The sequence below is a fragment of the Pteropus medius genome, unplaced genomic scaffold (genome assembly GCF_902729225.1).
Source record: "Pteropus medius unplaced genomic scaffold, Ma_sr-lr_union100, whole genome shotgun sequence".
Taxonomy (NCBI): domain Eukaryota; kingdom Metazoa; phylum Chordata; class Mammalia; order Chiroptera; family Pteropodidae; genus Pteropus; species Pteropus medius.
In genome coordinates, this window is record NW_024352783.1 from 2,053,932 (window position 1) to 2,071,238 (window position 17,307).

Here is a 17,307-nt window from a genome sequence, read left to right on the forward strand (position 1 = left end):
TTTTATTAGGGTTGAGAAACCTTGGAGCAAGAGATTAAGAAAGTTGTTTAGCTGGATCAGAGGTCAAGTAACCCTAACAGCCAAGTACCAGCACAGGGATTTGAATTCAGACTGTCTGACTCCAGAGTCTCATTTTTTAACCCTGGTACTATGCTCTACAGTCATTAGGATACTGAAGGCCCCACCCAATGTAGCTCCAGACTCTCTCCAGACCTATTTTCTCCTTCGCTTTGTATATCCTGTATTCTGGTCAAATTGGGCTTAATAAAATAGTAGGACAAATAAGAGTGACCATTCCAAGTATTCGTCACTCTTGTTTGTCTCACTATTTTATTATGGAAAATTTCAAGCATACAGAAAAGTCAAATTAATTATACAGTGAACTCCTCATACCGACCCACTTAGATTCTGTAATTTATATTTACTAAAATTGCTTTATCACATATTTATCCATCCATCCCTCTGTCTACTCTTCACTCCATCTTCTTTTTCCCTCATCTTATTTTTTTTTTTGATGTATTTTAAATTAAAATTCAGACATTGGTACACTTGAACCCAAGCACTTCACATGTGTTCCTCTTTCCTGGCTCTTTGAAGATGTTGGCCTTAAAGACCAGAGTGTCGTGGCCACAAACCATGAGGTTCTTGTAGCCATAGGAAATTGGAAGAGGCAAGGAATGTTCGGAGGGAGTGTGGCCTTGCCAACACCTTGATTTTGGGCTAGTGATACTGATTTTGAATGTCTGGTGTCAAGAACTGTGAGAGAGTTAATTTCTGTTGTTTTAAGCCACTAGTTTGTGGTAATTTGCCACAGCAACAACAGGAAACTAATACATAAGGGAATGCAAAGAGGGATACAACAGGACCGATGTGTGGAGCAAAGGAGCTTATGTGTTATTCTAAGGTGCAAGGTAATTTGTCTGAGAAAGATGGTCATGTGAAGAAGACTGGCTTACTGAAAAATGTGGACAGAAATGGTTTAGTAGGTAGAGGATGGAAGATTTCGTGTGGATGTGTTTGAAGTCATCGGAGCACCAAAGTGAAATGTACAGGTGGCATCTAGAAACATGAGGCCCAGCAGGTTGGAGATAAAGAACAAGGTAGTCAGTGAGCCTGGGTGAGTATGTGTGAGTGTTCACCGAGGTTCATGCTTCAGTTCTTTCAATACATTCTCTCTCCCAGGGAATTTGGGAAGTCAAGAGATGGGAAAGTGAATTATGGTAAAGGCAACATTGAAGGTCCAGGTTCTGCAGAGTCCATGCCCAGAAATTGGGGATGAGGGCCCAGGAGGAGGCCGGGGCTCGATGGTATGGAAGCAGTGGAGTGAAGGGAGGTGTATCTAATTTGCTTTCTTTCCTCATTTCTTTGCAGCTTCAGCCCGAAACCAGTAAAACCTCTGAGAACCTCCTGTCACCATCGGCTCAGCTCTCTTTAGGTCAAAGCTTTGTGCAAAGCCACTTTCAAGCACAATATAGGTAAGAATGGGATGTGTTTAGAATTACCCATGAATTCAGCAAACTTATACACTGGTAACTAGTCTCCTATGGCCAGGTTTACCCTGAGATTAGAAATACAACAAAACCCACAAATATCCTTCTCTCTCCCTTTATAAACCCCAGTTAACCATTTACTCCTGTGGTCGCTGACATTTAGTATTTCTTTCCCTTCTTGCTGGCTTTTGCGAGTCATGCGAAGATGGTTCTACAGATTGTGAATGTGGAGGCCAGGATCTCCCCAGCAGGTAGCCATTGGGAAGCTGTTGAGACCCTTCCTATTTGTTCTTTATAGCCAGAGAGCCCAGTTTAAGTTATTGAGTTTAAAAGTTCCCAGCATTCTGGAGGATATAAAAAATATACAAGTACACAGGCTTTGACTTCAGAAAAGTTCTCTTTGGGCTTTTATATCTGATGGTTGAGAGATTCACATAAGGTAGACTATTTCAAATATTACAATGCTTTAATGAAAGCACTAATTGCAGTGAGAGGTCAGAAAGGGAGAAATCATCCTGGGCTTCTCAGAGGAGATATGCCTTTTGATAAACCTCTGAAGGAGGAAAAGGATTGAATGGGTAGAAACATATTCAACAAGAATGCAAACCTCTTAACGGTGGAATAAGCACAATGATCAGGATTTAGGGGAAGCTATTATTACAAAGAACTCCATCTAAATGACATGCTGTCCTTTATATTTTAAAATTTAATCCTTTCAGGAACCCTAAGAGATGAGTTACAATCTGGGAGGCTGGGGCATCTGGGAGGTTGGGCTTTTCATGAGGACATATAAGTTCCTTGTAAATGGTGGAACCAGGGTTTGACCTTAATAGATCTTTGAAGCACAGTTCCTTGTGCTTTCTTTGTAATTCTTCCTCTTTGGTTATTTTTCCATCCCAACTTGTTCTGTGCTTATGATGTTCTGCTCCTACTTTGGTTGTGCAGAAGCTTTGCCCTCTTGTTCTCTATTATGAATGTTAAACTTTTTAAAATATTTTTTCTTCTGAATGTTGCATTCAGTCATTTTCAAAGGTGTGCTCTTCTCTGAGTCTTCTGGATACTCTTCCCTTTCTTTTGCTCTGTTATGTTACTCATAGGCCTCCTATTGTTTTTTTCTCTTATTTACTTCAGACAAAGTAACAGCTATTCAGTGATTTAGAATTCACTTATTTATAGCCATTTACTTCCATACTTTTTGGGTATTTGTATTATTTGCGTTTGGGAAGGAGGAGATCACTTAAAATTGCCCAGAAACTGTCCTGATGTTGGATTTATATTCTATTCAGTAATTGCCAATAAAATAAATCAGTGATCACTGTCTTTGAGTCGATTGTTTATTTAGGAAGACCAAATAGTCTCTGAAACACTTTGGAAAGATGCCAAAACAGCTTTCCACTGGAGTGGAAAATCCATAGCATTCGAGAAGTTCTCTTCCTCCCTGCCCTGCGGGAGTTGGAGGGTGGACCCTGAACGAACAGCTAGAATGACCATGGGCACTCCACTCCCACCCTTGATTGCTTAGCATATGGGGTGATTAAGATCTCTTCTTAATGAGCCCAAATCTCATTGTTGTACATGAAGAGTGGCCCACTTATTTCTGAGAGATGTTGCGATGCACTACAAGGTATGCATCGAGGAAGCCTAGATTTCATGGCTACTGACCTTTTGGGCCAGGAAAACTACTTGTAGAGCATCTGTCTTATCTTCAGGTGCCCAAAACACAGGCTGCTTGAAATAATAATGAGACAGAGAAAAAGAAGAATAAAGGAGAAAGCAGAAACCTATGAAGGAGGGAAAAGGGAGTATAAGACGAAGGCATGTTAGAGAGTGGGGAAAGGTCATCAGGTACCACTCATTGGTGCCCTTGTAAACTAAATTCACTTATTTCTCTGCTCACTCCATTCTCTCTACCCTCTTCCCCTCTTGTCCACACATACTGTCTTCTTTCAAACATCTGAGCATCTGATATTATGTTTGGTCCAGTAGTTACAATGAGGAACAATAGTTCTTTGCCCATGAGAGAGAAATACTAATTAAATATATCCATTTATTCTCTAGATAGTTTATTCATGCCTACTATGTGCCAGGTTCTCTTCTAGGGGCTGGTTTTTGAGCTGTGAACAAGACCCAGAGCCTATTCTCATGGAGCTCACATTCTCTTGCTGACGTATTAGATAATGTACATGTCAACAAACAACTTGCCATAGTGATAAGTGAAATGATAAGGCGTAACCTGGGAAGTGGAGGAAGCAGCCAACCTCAGATAAGGTGGTCAGGGAAGGCTTCTTTTCAGAGGAAACATTTGAGCTGAGAACTGAGTGACAAGGAGTCAGCTATTCAAATACTTGGGGATAGCGTATTCCAAGCAGAAGAAGTAGCAGAGACAAAAGGCCTGAGATGGGTATGATCTTGGCAAGTTAAAGGAACAGAATGCTGCCCAGAAGTGAGGAATGGGAGGTGAGGCTGGAGAGGCGGATGGGGACCTGGTAGTGCAGGTATCCAGTCCAAGGGTGCGGTTTGGTCTAAAGGGCCCGGGAAGCCACTGCAAAATTTAAAGCAGGGTGTGGTCTAGTTACTAATTTAAGAGGTAACGCTGGTTGTTATGGGCAATGAAGGGAGACAAGACTGGAAGCTGAAGCAGCAGCTGATGTTATGCAGTCATCCCAGTGGGTGAATGATGGTGGCTGGGATCCAGGAAGTAGGGGTGGAGATGGAGAGAAGTGGATGGGTGGGGAAAATGTTTTGGGTATAGAGTCAGTAAGACTTCTTAATTGGTTTAAGGGTGTGGGGTAGAAGGACTGAGGGAAAGATGAGAATTTAGGGTTACTCCTGGGTTTTTATATACTTACGTCTGGTGAATACTTTGAAGAAAAATTGAGGGTACTTTGAAGTATACATTACAGATGTGAAAGAGGAAAAAACTCTTGTTTTCTTACTCCTCTTTGCTATTACCACACTTAACAATACTTCTGACACCAGATGGGTGGGTGTTTTTCCCACACCAAGCAATTCTGCAGTTCTCTGTGGACACCAACTGAGTGCCTACAATTTAATTCAATTCTGTCACTATCTACCTGGAGATAGCATCAGCTCCCATAGATTAAGGGCTCAGTCCCACAAGACTGCCTCCCCACCAGACAACAGTTACAAGTCCCAGGTTGTCACCCGTGTTTCTAACCTACTGACCATAAATCCGAGGTTCCCATGACTGCCTCCTCAGGTTCGATGGTTTGCTAGAGCAGCTCACAGAACTCAGGAAAACAGTTTACTGGTTTACTATAAAAAGATACAATTCAGGTACAGCAAGATGGAAGAGATAAACAGAGCAAGGTGTGTGGGAAAGGTTGCAGAGCGCCCATACCCTCTCGGGGTGCACTACCCTCCCAGCACCTCCACATTTCCATCAACATAGAAACTCTCCAAACTCCTGCTAGGGTTTTTATGGAAATGTCATTACACAGGTGTGATCGATTAAATTATTGGCCATTAGTGATGAACCCAACCTCTGGCTCCCTTCTCTTCCCCTGAAGGTATGGGGGAGGGGAGCTGAAAGTTCCAACCATCTAATCACATGGTTGGTTCCCCTGGCAACCAGCCCCATTCTGTGGTTATGTAGGGGCTTTCCAAAATCACCTCCATAACATCACTCAGGTGTAAGGGGCTTGTTATGAATAACAAAAGATGCTCCTTTCACCTTTATTCTTGCTCTTATCACTTAGGACACGTCAAGGTTTCGGGAGCTCTGTGCCAGGAACAGGTGTGGAGACTAAATATGTATTTCATGTTAAAATCATAGTATCACTCTGACTGGTGCAGGGTGAGTCAGGAGAAGATTCCTGAGGAATTGACATTTGCGCCGATCAGATATTAAGTACTGCAAGTGCCCTTCGGGCAGATTACTATAGGATGATGAATAAGAAGCGAGGTGTTCATGCTGAAAAAGTACTGATGACAGCTAAAAATACCTGCTTTGTGCCTGATCGTCTATAGTAAAGAAAAACAATAGCTAGAGATGTCCATCAGGCTAGGGCTTTGAGGTCTGAAAAGTGATTTTTTGTAGCAGTCAGTGGCGGCCAGCTCTACACTGGTGCCCTTGAGTGGTGGTGCCTCCTGGACCCTCCTCAGCCTTCCTTTCTACTTGGGAGGGCTTGCCTAAGATAGAAAGCTGCCCTGGTATCAGCCTTCTTTAAAAAATTGAAAGCTAGAAGAGGTATTATGGGTTAATTCAGAGGCCCCTGTTCACTGACTTTCTCCCTCCTTCATCCCCTCACCCCCTTTTAGGGGGCTGAGTGTTTGAATTTGGCTGGAGGAGAGAAGGAAGAATAGTAGTATTAGGGTGCTGGTGCTACAGACTAAAGGAAAAGTAATTAGCTATTCTATATGATTATGACCACAACCTAAAACACTTGCAAGTTTAATAACCAAGGATTGTTGATCTATTGGAATTTTGGCTAGAGGAGGCAGTGTATGTGTGTGTATGTGTGTGTGCATGTGCATGCTTGTATTTGTTTATTTCTTCATGTTATTTATAGCCTTATTCACAGAAAGTCTAATCTGGTCCCCATCACAGGCAGCATTCTCTTCTAGGCAGAGTATGCTTTAGGAGGCTTTCTCAGAATAGATCTTGGAGAGGTGACATCTTGCTTATGTGTTGTCATAATTCCTGTTGGTGGCGTAGATATCAGTTCCACTGTCCAGTGAGCAGGTGAAGCTGGCCAGGTGTGAGGTATGAAATGTGTATATGGCAGTAGCGAGAGGTCAGAGTGATAAAGTGTGCAGTGTCAGAGTGTGGGGCTCATTTCTGGGCATTTTTAGCTGGCAGGAAACAAGCAGCAGTGCCAAGGTTCAGTAGCAGCTGACTAGGTTGGCTTTAGAAGAGAAGTTTGACAAGGAGAGCAAACACCTTAAGGAGATGGGTGAATGAACATTGAAGGGCAGTGGGGGTGATTTTCTGTCCCTTTCCCCTTGTGAATGCTTAGGGGACAACAGGACAAGACTGAATGCTCTAGAGGGGATGGCGAGGATTAAAGGACCCCTCCGGCCACATTTGCAGTATAGCTGGAACCTAGTAACTTCCAGTTTTTTGTAGAAATGATGCTGCCCCTCTCTTCCTGATCTGCTGGTCCCACTTACTCTGTCTCATTTCTTATCCTTTCAGGCATATTTCACTTCCTTTCTGTAGTTTATCATGAAAACAGGGTTTTCTTCATTCTTTAAATATAAAATTAGACCCTTGTAAGTTTTTTCCCTGACAGAGGTTCCCTGACAGAGGTTCATAGTTCAATATAAAGGTCTATTCCAGTTTAGTGTGATGCAACTCTACAAGAAAAACACAGCCTAGCTTAGTTTTAGTAGGTTAAAAAAAAAGTCAAAGAAAAATATTTCTTTTCATTTGATTGCTAAAATGCAAAACGGGGATTTGGAAGTTTACCAAGGACAAAAATACATCTTCAGCCCCCTGTTATGTCTAGGTACTTGATGGGTGAAGGTGGGAGGATTGGAAGAAAAATGGGGTGGAAGAGGAAGCTCCACAATGCCACAGAGCCAGGTTCCCCTTGATGTCTGATATACCTCTTTTTTTTTTTTTAATTTTCTTTTTTTACTAAAACATTACCATGGTATTCCCAAAGAGAAATTTATCAGAGTCAGTGAGAATGATTGAACATTAAATACTTGGGTCTGTTTTCTAGAATCATGGTTGGTGTGCTGTTAACTTGTATCCAGGAGAGCCAGCTTGCTATGAGCATATTATTTAGGGTTGCCTTGGGCAGGACCCGGAAAACCTCAGGGTTTCTTGCTTTTCCCTGTTTGTTGTTTTGTTTCTGTTTTGACTGCTCAACAGAAAACCAATCTAGCAGAGGGTCAGAAAACCTAGTTCTGGTAGCAGCTCCAGTTGCTTGCTGACTTTCTCTGCTAGTGAGTACTGTTCCATATTTTCCAAGGAAGTTAATGCAGATTCTAGGATAAGGATTGTATAGCATCCAGAAATCTCTTATATTATGGAAGAAATAGCACATCATATGATTAAGGAAATAAAATTTGAGCACCCATGTGGAATATAAAAGTTGCTCTTCACTTTCAGAGATACATGCTAAAATAAGGGAGTGTTAAATTTAAGAGTTTTAAGAATATAAATAAACTAACTGCATATCTACTCTAAAACAATGCCTCACTCACTTATTCTAAAGACTGCAGGAATGGTAATGAGCATGGACTCTGGAATCTGAGCCTAGCTCTGCCCCTCAAGAGCTGTGTGTCCCTGGGCAAATTATATAACCTCTCTGTGTTTCAGTTTTCTCCTCTTTAAAATGGGGATAATCCTGGTTGCTATGGGTAGCACATGGGTTAATATGTGCATAATGCTCAGAATAATGCCCAGTTCTTACTAAATGCTGTTTCATTGTTAGCTATTACTGTTAGCTGCTATTTTCTGAACTTTGTTTTGTTATCGGTACAAGAAGGAGGGCAGACTGCATCAGTGGTTCTCAGCCCTGTCTAAACAATAGTGTCACCTGGAGAACTTTTAAAATTCTGATGCCTGTGCCTCTTCCTGCTTCCCTTGAAACAGAATCTCTAGGAGTAAGGCCTGGACATCTGCATTTGAAGAAAAGTTTCCTGTGTGATCCCGGGGCACAGTGAGGCTGAGAACCAAGGGAATAGATGGTCCTGAGAGCCCTTCCAGCTTAAAAGCTGGCACACTATGTTTCTATTTGGAAGGGATGTAGCTTCCCTTCCCATGCTCAGTGAACAAATACATACTCAATGCACTTTTTTTTTTTGTAAAAAATTGAGGTGGAAGTCATATAACATAAAATTAACATTCTTAAAGTGTACAATTCAATGGCATGTACATTCACAATTTTATGCAACCACCACCTCTTTCTAGTTCCTAAGCATTTTCATTACTCCAAAGGAAAACATATCCATTAAGAGGTCATTCCCCATCCTTCCTTCTCGCAGCACCTGGCAACCACCAATTTGCTTTCTGTCTCTCTATGGTTTACCCATTCTGGGTATTTCCTGTAAATGGAATCATAAAGTATGTGGTCTTTTATGTTTGACTTCTTTCACTTAGTGTGATATTTTTGAGTTTCCGCCATGCTGTAGCATATGTCAGGACTTCATGGCTGAATAATTATCTTGTGCGTAAATACTACATTTTATTTACCCATTTATCCATTGATGGCCATTTGGGTTGTTTCCATCCTTTGGCTATTGTGAATATGCTACTATGAACACTTGTGTACAAGTATTTGTTTGAATATCATTTTCAATTTTTTGGTTGTATACCTAGGAGTGGAATTGCAACGATAAATCTATATTTAACTTTTCGAGCAACAGCCAACTGTTTAAATGTGATTAAACTTTAATCTTTATTTTTTGCCCTCACAGATCTTCTTTGACTTGTCCTCATTGCCTGAAACAGAGCAACACCTTTGATCCTTTCCTGTGTGTGTCTCTTCCTATCCCCTTGCGCCAGACAAGGTATGTGAGTGTCATGCCCAGTGAACCTTATTTCCATTCTTACTCCTTACTGAGAACCTTCTGGCCTTGCATCTGTAATTGTCTCTCTTCTGCTTCTCTGCCAGTATGTCTCTAGAAACCAGCTACTAGCTGGATGACATTCAGTTATGGAATGTGACAATTAAAGTGAAAGGTTACTATGTCCCATATTTATCTGAAGAAGTAATTACAAACAATGCTTTTGTAAATTTATCAGCTTATGTCTTTGGCCCATTCAAAAGCTGGCATGTATCACTCAGTCAGATGGACAAATGGGAGAAAATCTGTCACCACCTGCTTTTCCCTGCTTTATTTCCAAATCCTCTCTCCTTTTTTTGTGAAGGTGTAGGAAAATGTTTATCTAAGGAGCAAAGAAAAGGGGAATGGGTTGTTAGAGGAGACGAGATAAAAAGAAAAGAGGAGGTAGGATTGGATAAGAGCTGTGGTGGGACCCAATTTTGTAAAAAGAAGTAAGAAGCACATAATACAGGCCTCCAGGAAACCTAGATCTTAGCAGTGACCATAAGGCAACTGACCAATGTCACTGTCATGGAAGTTTAGTGAGCAACTACATAGAGTACTTTCACTGACATCAAGATGGTGGCATTTCTTCCTTGCATTCCCCAACTTTGTAAATGCAAATTTTCTTGCCCTCTGCAGCTGAAGGCATGACAACCTCATAAAGCTGATAGCCTATGCCACAAATATAGCACTGCCTTATCCTATCACCAGTGATACCATGAGATGATATCTAGTGGTAGATGTGGGGTGAGACTCCTGGCTTGATGCAGCATAGCACATTGGTTAGGATCACCGACTAGGGCCAGACGGCCTGGGTTCGAATCCCAGCTCTACTAATTAGCTGTGTGACTTGTATAATTACTGCAGTATAGAACAGGAGCTGGAAAAGTGAGGCCTTAGGTATGCTGGTGGGGATGGTAGGAGGTGGGACCAGATAAAGCGGAAGGGGCATGTTCCCCTAGCAAGGGAGAATTTCGATAAGGAAAGGAGGGCGTCGTCAATGTTGAATCTTAAGAAGTAGCTTGGCTGCTTTACTTCTCAAACTTCAAAGTTTGTTTTTGATTAAGATTTTCTATTTAACAAACAGAACCTTGAGACCATAGATCTTTGTTTTGATTCTTAATCAAATACCTTTTATTTTTAACTTGCTGGAAAAGTATACTCAGCAGAGACTCTTGGAGAATTGGCTCTCCACTGCCACCTTGTGACAGTGTACCTAAAGTACAGTGTCTAGACCTGGAAGCAGAGATTAGCCTAAGTGCCAAACTTGACCCAGTGTCAATGGTGTTGGGGATACTTCATGTCAATCCTTTAAGGATATGGACTCCTTATTTTTCAGATTCTTGAGCATCACCTTGGTCTTCCCCTCTAAGAGCCAGCAGTTCCTGCGGGTTGGCCTAGCTGTACCGATCCTCAGCACAGTGGCAGCCTTGAGGAAAATGGTGGCAGAGGAAGGCAGAGTCCCTGTGGATGAGGTATGATGGAATTGCATGGGACCTGGTCACTGGATGATGAAGTGCTAACTGGGCCAGCTGTTTAGGCTGTTTTGGGCTCATTTCTGGTTCCCAGGTTACTCTAGCTTGACTCACAAACTTTCGTTTGGTCAGTGGTCTCTGGTGTCAGTGATGACTGAGCCTTGACCTCCCTGTACTTACACAGAATAACTAGAAAAGGACACCACCTTTGTCTTCCAAGAAGGTGATGATAATTACCATCATAGTAATTCTAACACTAGCTATCCCTCAGTAGTGCTTAATGAATGCTAGATACAACTCTATGAAATTTATATCCATAGCCAATTTAATTCTTAACCATCCTATGAAGTAGATGTTAAAATTATCTTCATTTTACCAGAGAGCAAAGAAGAGGCATTGAGAGGTTGAGTGGCTTGCCTAGGATCACATAGCTGCTAAGTGACTGAGCCAGGATTTGAACACAGATGGTTTGATTTCAAAGCCTGAGCCACTATTCAATATTTTCACTCCTGTGAATATAAGCCAGGATGCTGAAGGGATAATAAATGAAATATGAGGAACCACTGAGGGAACTGAGCATGGGTAACTTGAGAGGGGAGATTTGGGGGAAAGTGGGATGGTTATGCTCTACTAGTTTTTTTAAAGGAGTCCTGGTAAAGAGATTGGATTCACTGTGACTTTGAAGGGTAGAACTTGTAACAGGGGCCCCCATGAAAGGGTAGGATAGAGGCGATGGTGTGGAAAAGCAATGTGGCATGATGGGAAGGGCTCAGAATGGGATTTTACTTGTGATTCAGTTACTTTCTAGTTTTCTGACCTTGGACAAAATAATTGGTCCTCTATTTCTTTAACTGTAAAATGGAAATTTTACATTTTTCTGATGCCCTCATGGGATTTTTTCAAATTAAATATTTTTAACCTTTTTCTTAAGGAGTAACACAAATACAATAAAGTATACATGTCCTAAGGTTAGAATTTGTTGAGTTTCTACATGCGTACACATCCGTGTAAACCATGTAAACCACTGAGCCTTTCCTTCACCTCAGTGAGCTCCTTCCTGCCCCCAACCAATTCATCTCTCTGACCTCTATCACCATTTTTATGAGGATCTCAAGAGGGGAAAATGTGTTCATTTTGCTTTGTAAACTCTAAGTGCTCTATGGGGATCTATTGAGAGAGAGAGTAAGATAGTAGGTTAGAGTCTTGGGAAAATGTAGTAATAAATGAACAATATGGGGAAGTCTGAGGGAGGTAGAGTTTGAAAAATTAAGAGAGTAAAAGGACTGTCAGGAATTTGAGAGGTGTGTGTTTGTTCAGTAAGATATATATCACTTGGGATTCCTAGGTACAAGGGTGGACACTTTGATTAGAACTTAAAATCTATTTTTGAGATTTTGTTTTGATTGGCAACTTTATTCCGTTTATATTATCTATAATCACAAATACATTTGGACCTATTTTTATCATCTTATTTTATGCTTTCTATTTACCCTGCTTTTTCTTTATTTCTTCTCTTTTACTGAGCAATTTTTCTTTATTCCATCTCTCAGGTTTGAGACATATAATTATAGTTCTGTGCTCTTACTGGTTATCGTTAAAATGTCAACATGCATAACTACCAAATCATATGTTACTTTCCCAAACAACACAAGGATCTTGACATGCTTTAATTTCCTTTACATATTTTTTGATTATCGTAGATTGATATTGTTGTCCAGTATTTTAATCCCTCTTCCCTTTTTTCCCTGGTTGTAGTGGTAGTATAGTCATTATTATAGTTTTATATAGTCAATGCATATTTACATTTATCAATGTTTACCATATTCTTTGGTTCACCATTTCTTCTCACAACTTGAGTTTTCCTTCAGATTCAGTTTTGTTGTTTTGTTTTGTTTTGTTTTGTTTTAACTCTGAGATGTTATCTTTTACAAGAGAATTTCTCAGCCAATGTGCCTTGAATGGTTTATGTGTGCTGAAATGTCGATTCCTTTAGGCCTTGAGATGACAGAGTTGGGTCCGGGGCAGCTAGGACCCTCAAGGCAGTTACCCCTCTTTTTCTCTATAAAATAAGCTGCTTCTGCTTACCGTAGTATTCCATGAAAATATTTTTTATGTATGACATAATGTGAAAAACGTTGGCAATTCTATTTAGTTCTTTCAGCGGAGATATGTTAATGGTAAGCACTCTCATTTTTTGTTTATCTTAAGATTTTATTTTATGTGCATCTCGCATGATAGTTTAGCTGGATATTAAACTTTAATTTTCAACTTTCTTTTCCCCACCTTTCCCTAGGGAAGTTTGATATTTTATTGTTGCAGTTGAGATGTCTCTGATTAATCCATGTTTTAGTACTAAAAATAAACGGTTTCTTACTAGTTATAAGGGAGGACAGGGTAAAAGAGGTTTAAGCCTATCAGTCACTTTTATTTTATTTATTATTTTATTATTTTTTAAATTAAAAGAATTACAGTTGGCATTCAATATTAAATTAGTTTCAGGTGTACAACATACTGGTTAGACATTTCTATAACTTATAAGGTGATCCTTTCATCAGTCTAGTACCCATCTGACACCAGACATAGTTATTACAGTATTATGGACTATATTCCCTATGCTGTACTTTACACCCCTGTGACTATATTGTAACTGCCAATTTGTACTTCTTAATCTCTTCACTTTTAGATTTATTTGTTGAGTTCACTTTGAGGAATCAAGAGGGAAAATGATCTTTCTCATTCCAGGTGATCTTGGTTGAACTGTATCCCAGTGGACTCCAGCGGTCTTTCTTTGATGAAGAGGACCTGAACACTATCACAGAGGGAGATAATGTGTATGCCTTCCTAGCCCCGCCACCAACTGGCCAAGAGATAAGCTCAGGTATAATAGTGCTTGCATAATTATGAGTTACAGGTTTGAGAGGGTATTCATTGGGTGCTAAGGCATAAGATTTTAGTACTTGGAGCTATCAGGCTTATTTTCTCTGATATTAGTTATACAAATGGTTGATTATTTTAAAATATTCAACTAATACAGGGGTTTTCAAAACCTTAGCGAGTATCAGAGTTACCTGGAGGGCTTGTTTAAGCAGATTTCTGAGCTCTACTCACAGAATTTCTGATTCAGTAGGCCAGGGGTAGGACCTGAGAATTTGCAAGTATAACAAATTTCCAGGGGATACTGATGCTGCTCGTCCTGAGATCATACTTTGACAATCACTAATCAGAATAGGTGCTGGGGTAATCTTTGTTTTCAGACTCTTGTGGTTCAAGGTCTGTGCTTAAAGTAAATTTTTAAATTTTTTTTACAAACTGGAGCAGTCGATGGCCAAAGAGGTTATTTAATGACTTTTTTGTTAACAGTCTACTTTTGATGCTTGCCTTTCCTAATTTTTAGACTGGCTAAGATGGTCAATTTCTGAGAGTCTTTCATTGTAGGTCAGTATACATTTTGGTCCAATTAGCCAGTCAAGATAGCCCATATTTAGAGGACCCTGAGCCAATGTTACCTTATATCCCAGATGAATCCTGTGTCTAGGCCCCAAATCCTCAGCTAGCCTAGGCGGAAGGCTATGGGAACCAGGTGTTTGTGGTTGCTCTGGGTCGACAGACTCTGGGCAAGGAATCTGGAACAGGACATTGGCCCTGATTATGTTGTAACTCAGTGAAACAAACCCTCATTTCAAATTCAATCACAGGAGACATATCTGTGCCTTAAAAGTTAAATTTTCAGAACTGATCGGAAATCGAGGAAAGTCCAATTCCTCCACTTTCTCAAGGGTAAAGATTCTTACCTTTTCTGTATGCTTCTCATGTTGGCTTTCTAAGAGAGTGGATACTCTCTGATCAAGGCATACAAGCAACCAAAGTCATTTTGGAATATTTTTCAGATTGGCTTTGAAAGTGTTAATTAAAATCTCTTCCCTTATTTTAAAATTATTGGCTGAACACAGCACAAATTCACTATTTATACAATCATAGTGTGCCAGATTCTAGATGGCATAAGTGCCATGAACCTTATATCTCTTCCACTAAAGCACTCCAGTGTCTCCCAAAGGTGGGTAAGAGTACTCAAAGAGAAAGAGGGCTTAGAGAAGCCAGAGTTCTGACTCAGCAAAGCAGCTCCTTTAAGAATACAAATATAATTTTCTCTCTTCAGCTTGTCCACCTGGTCTGTCAGTCTCCCCACGTTTGGCAGCCCATGAGAGTCAGCGGTTATCCCTGCCTATCCATAGCGAGAACAAGGTGCTAATCCTCTTCTGTAACTTGGTGGGGTCAGGGCAGCAGGCTAGCAGGTATGTTTAACTTTTATTTCTTCTTACATAGTGTATGGGAGGTATAGACATGTACTTGGAATTTTGTCTAGAATAATTGTAATTTGATAAAATTTAACATTCACTCTCAAGGTTAGTCAGCTTGGAAGTAGGGAATAGGGTACTTTCTGCTCAAGAGAGCAGAATTAACTGCTTTAAGCAGATGGCAGACATCATCCTTAATGATTAAACATTGAAAGCCTTCCTGTTAGTTTCAGGAAAAGTTATTATTGCTCTCACCACTATTATTTTATACTGTGTTGTAAGGCCTGGGCAGTGCAGTAAGACAGGGAAAAAGAAACTGGCTATAAGAGGAGATAAAATTACCACTATTTGCAAGGTTATATCAATATCTGGAGAACCAAGAACATAAAAGTGATTGAACTAATGAAAGAATTCAGGAAAGTGACTGGTTACATAACAAATATACAAAAGCAGATAGTTTTCTTATATCATCCAAATAGAATGTTTAAAAGATTTATTTATTAAAAATAACAAATTTTTAAATTGATAAAATGTTCGCAAGATTTATCTGGAATAATAAACTCGTAAGAATGGCCAGAAAATATTGGAGGAGGGACAAAGGAGGAAGAGGGATTCCTTTATTAAAACAGAATAAAGTTTTAATTATTAAATTATTGTGATATAGGCAGAATAAACATTTAAATCAATGGAACAGAATAGGCCAAAGTATATTTAAATATTTATTATGTGATAAGATGGCATATTTCATATTACTAGAGAGTAAATGAATTATTCAATGTATAAGGCTAAGTTAATTGATTTCTTTCTTAGTTTTATATAATCAATTTTTTACTCTCACCATAAATTCATATGTATATATTCTAGATTAATTAGAGAAATAATTATAGAAAAGGAAACCATAAAATAACTTGAAGATAATATAGAGGAATATTTATATCTTTAAATGGGGGGCTATTTTAACACCTAAGGCAGGGTCTATAGAGAAAAAGTCTAGTTTTTAAAATGCACTTATAATTTTAAAGTAAAAGCAAATTTAAAAGACAAAGCACAAGTGAGGAAAAATATTTATGTCATATGACAGATAATGGATGTATATTCCTCATATAAAACCTACCTCTCAAATTATTGAAAGAAATATTCAGTTTCATATAGTAGTAGAAGAAATTTTGATTACAATAGCAATAAGCTATTTGTAACCTCTCAGATTGTTAAAGAATCTTTGAAAATTGATAATACTTATCGTGGGCAAGTGTCAAGGGAATGGGGTGTGTGCCTCGCTGATAAATTGGTGTGGCTTTTCTGGAGGGTGGCTAGGGAATAAATAGCTTTGGTTTTGGGTTTCCACTTTGGGAACTTTATCCCAAAAAACAATGAGTTGTGCACCCAAAGGTGTGTATATAAGAATATACGTAGTTCCTAGTATAAGCAAGTATTGTTTAAATGAGAATTGGAAGCAACCTGACTGCCCAGTAGTAGAGGGGAAGGTGAACAAACGGATCTGTCCACACAACCAGCGCCTTTGCCCATCCAGACATACCTCAAATCTGTGCTGCTTTAGCAAAGTTTATTCAATGGTTTCACCTTCTTATCCCATTGGTTCTTCACACAACCTGTGTGGTGTGACCATGGAGTAGTCACAGGTCAGTAACTTGTCCAGTTGTACCCATGGCTGAGCTAGACCTGACAGCACAGCCACATCTGGTGATCTCGGCACTACAAACTCACTGTAGTGTGTTTATCAGATTGGGATATGAAAAATATTCTCGACTATGAGAATATTCCTGATGCACAAAACCAACAAAGTATCAGCTGGAAGGGATTCCCTCCGGGTTTATGTCTGCCTTGCTTTCTTCTGGCTCAGATCTTCTCTTCCACTACTCTCTACTGTGGAGGAAGATAAGCTCGCTGATCATTTGGAGCCATTTGTTTCCATTGCAAGTTCACTCTTTGGTTTTGCATCTCTGGGCCTCTATTTACATCACAGTGTCTTCATTTGCAACAAGGTTCTCTGATGAGCAATTTTGTATAGTACTTGATAGTTAACTCTTATCCAGTGGAGAGGATCCCATGAGTTGAGCAAATGCTAATGACTATTGGTATTGTTGGTTTTTCCTTTGCTGAAATAACCTGATGTCCTTGAATTTTCAGGTTTGGGCCACCATTCCTGATGAGGGAAGACAGAACCATTTCCTGGGTCCAGCTCCAGCAGTGCATTCTCAGTAAGGTCCAATATCTCATGAAGAATGAGGCCCCCATACAGGTTGGTGTGTGTGTGTGTGGTGGGAGTGGAGATGGGAGTAGGAAACTAGGATTAGCTCAGGAAAGACAAGAATTTGCTATTAATGAATGTTTGCATTGTATAAAACAACTTTTAATTTATGTGCAAGAAAATAACTAATTTATGGCCTGTAATACTTTACTCTTTGTAGCATTACAAAATACCTTTCATGGACAGAGCTTTTTTTCTCATTAAATCTTACAAAACACCATTGGAATAAATAGTGAGGTTTACATTATTCTCAA

General features: G+C 39.7%; 1 protein-coding gene across 4 annotated transcripts in view; it reads left to right on the forward strand.

Annotated features, from left to right (window-relative positions):
* USP43 (ubiquitin specific peptidase 43) overlaps positions 1-17,307 on the forward strand; it is a 56,661-nt gene that overhangs the window by 14,058 nt on the left and 25,296 nt on the right. For all 4 annotated transcript variants that reach the window (XM_039847344.1, XM_039847346.1, XM_039847345.1 and 1 more), the window contains exons 3-8: positions 1,372-1,475; positions 8,883-8,975; positions 10,354-10,489; positions 13,232-13,367; positions 14,646-14,781; positions 16,933-17,044. In XM_039847344.1, the coding sequence (XP_039703278.1) occupies positions 1,372-1,475; positions 8,883-8,975; positions 10,354-10,489; positions 13,232-13,367; positions 14,646-14,781; positions 16,933-17,044 (717 nt within the window). The remainder of the gene's footprint in view (positions 1-1,371; positions 1,476-8,882; positions 8,976-10,353; positions 10,490-13,231; positions 13,368-14,645; positions 14,782-16,932; positions 17,045-17,307) is intronic.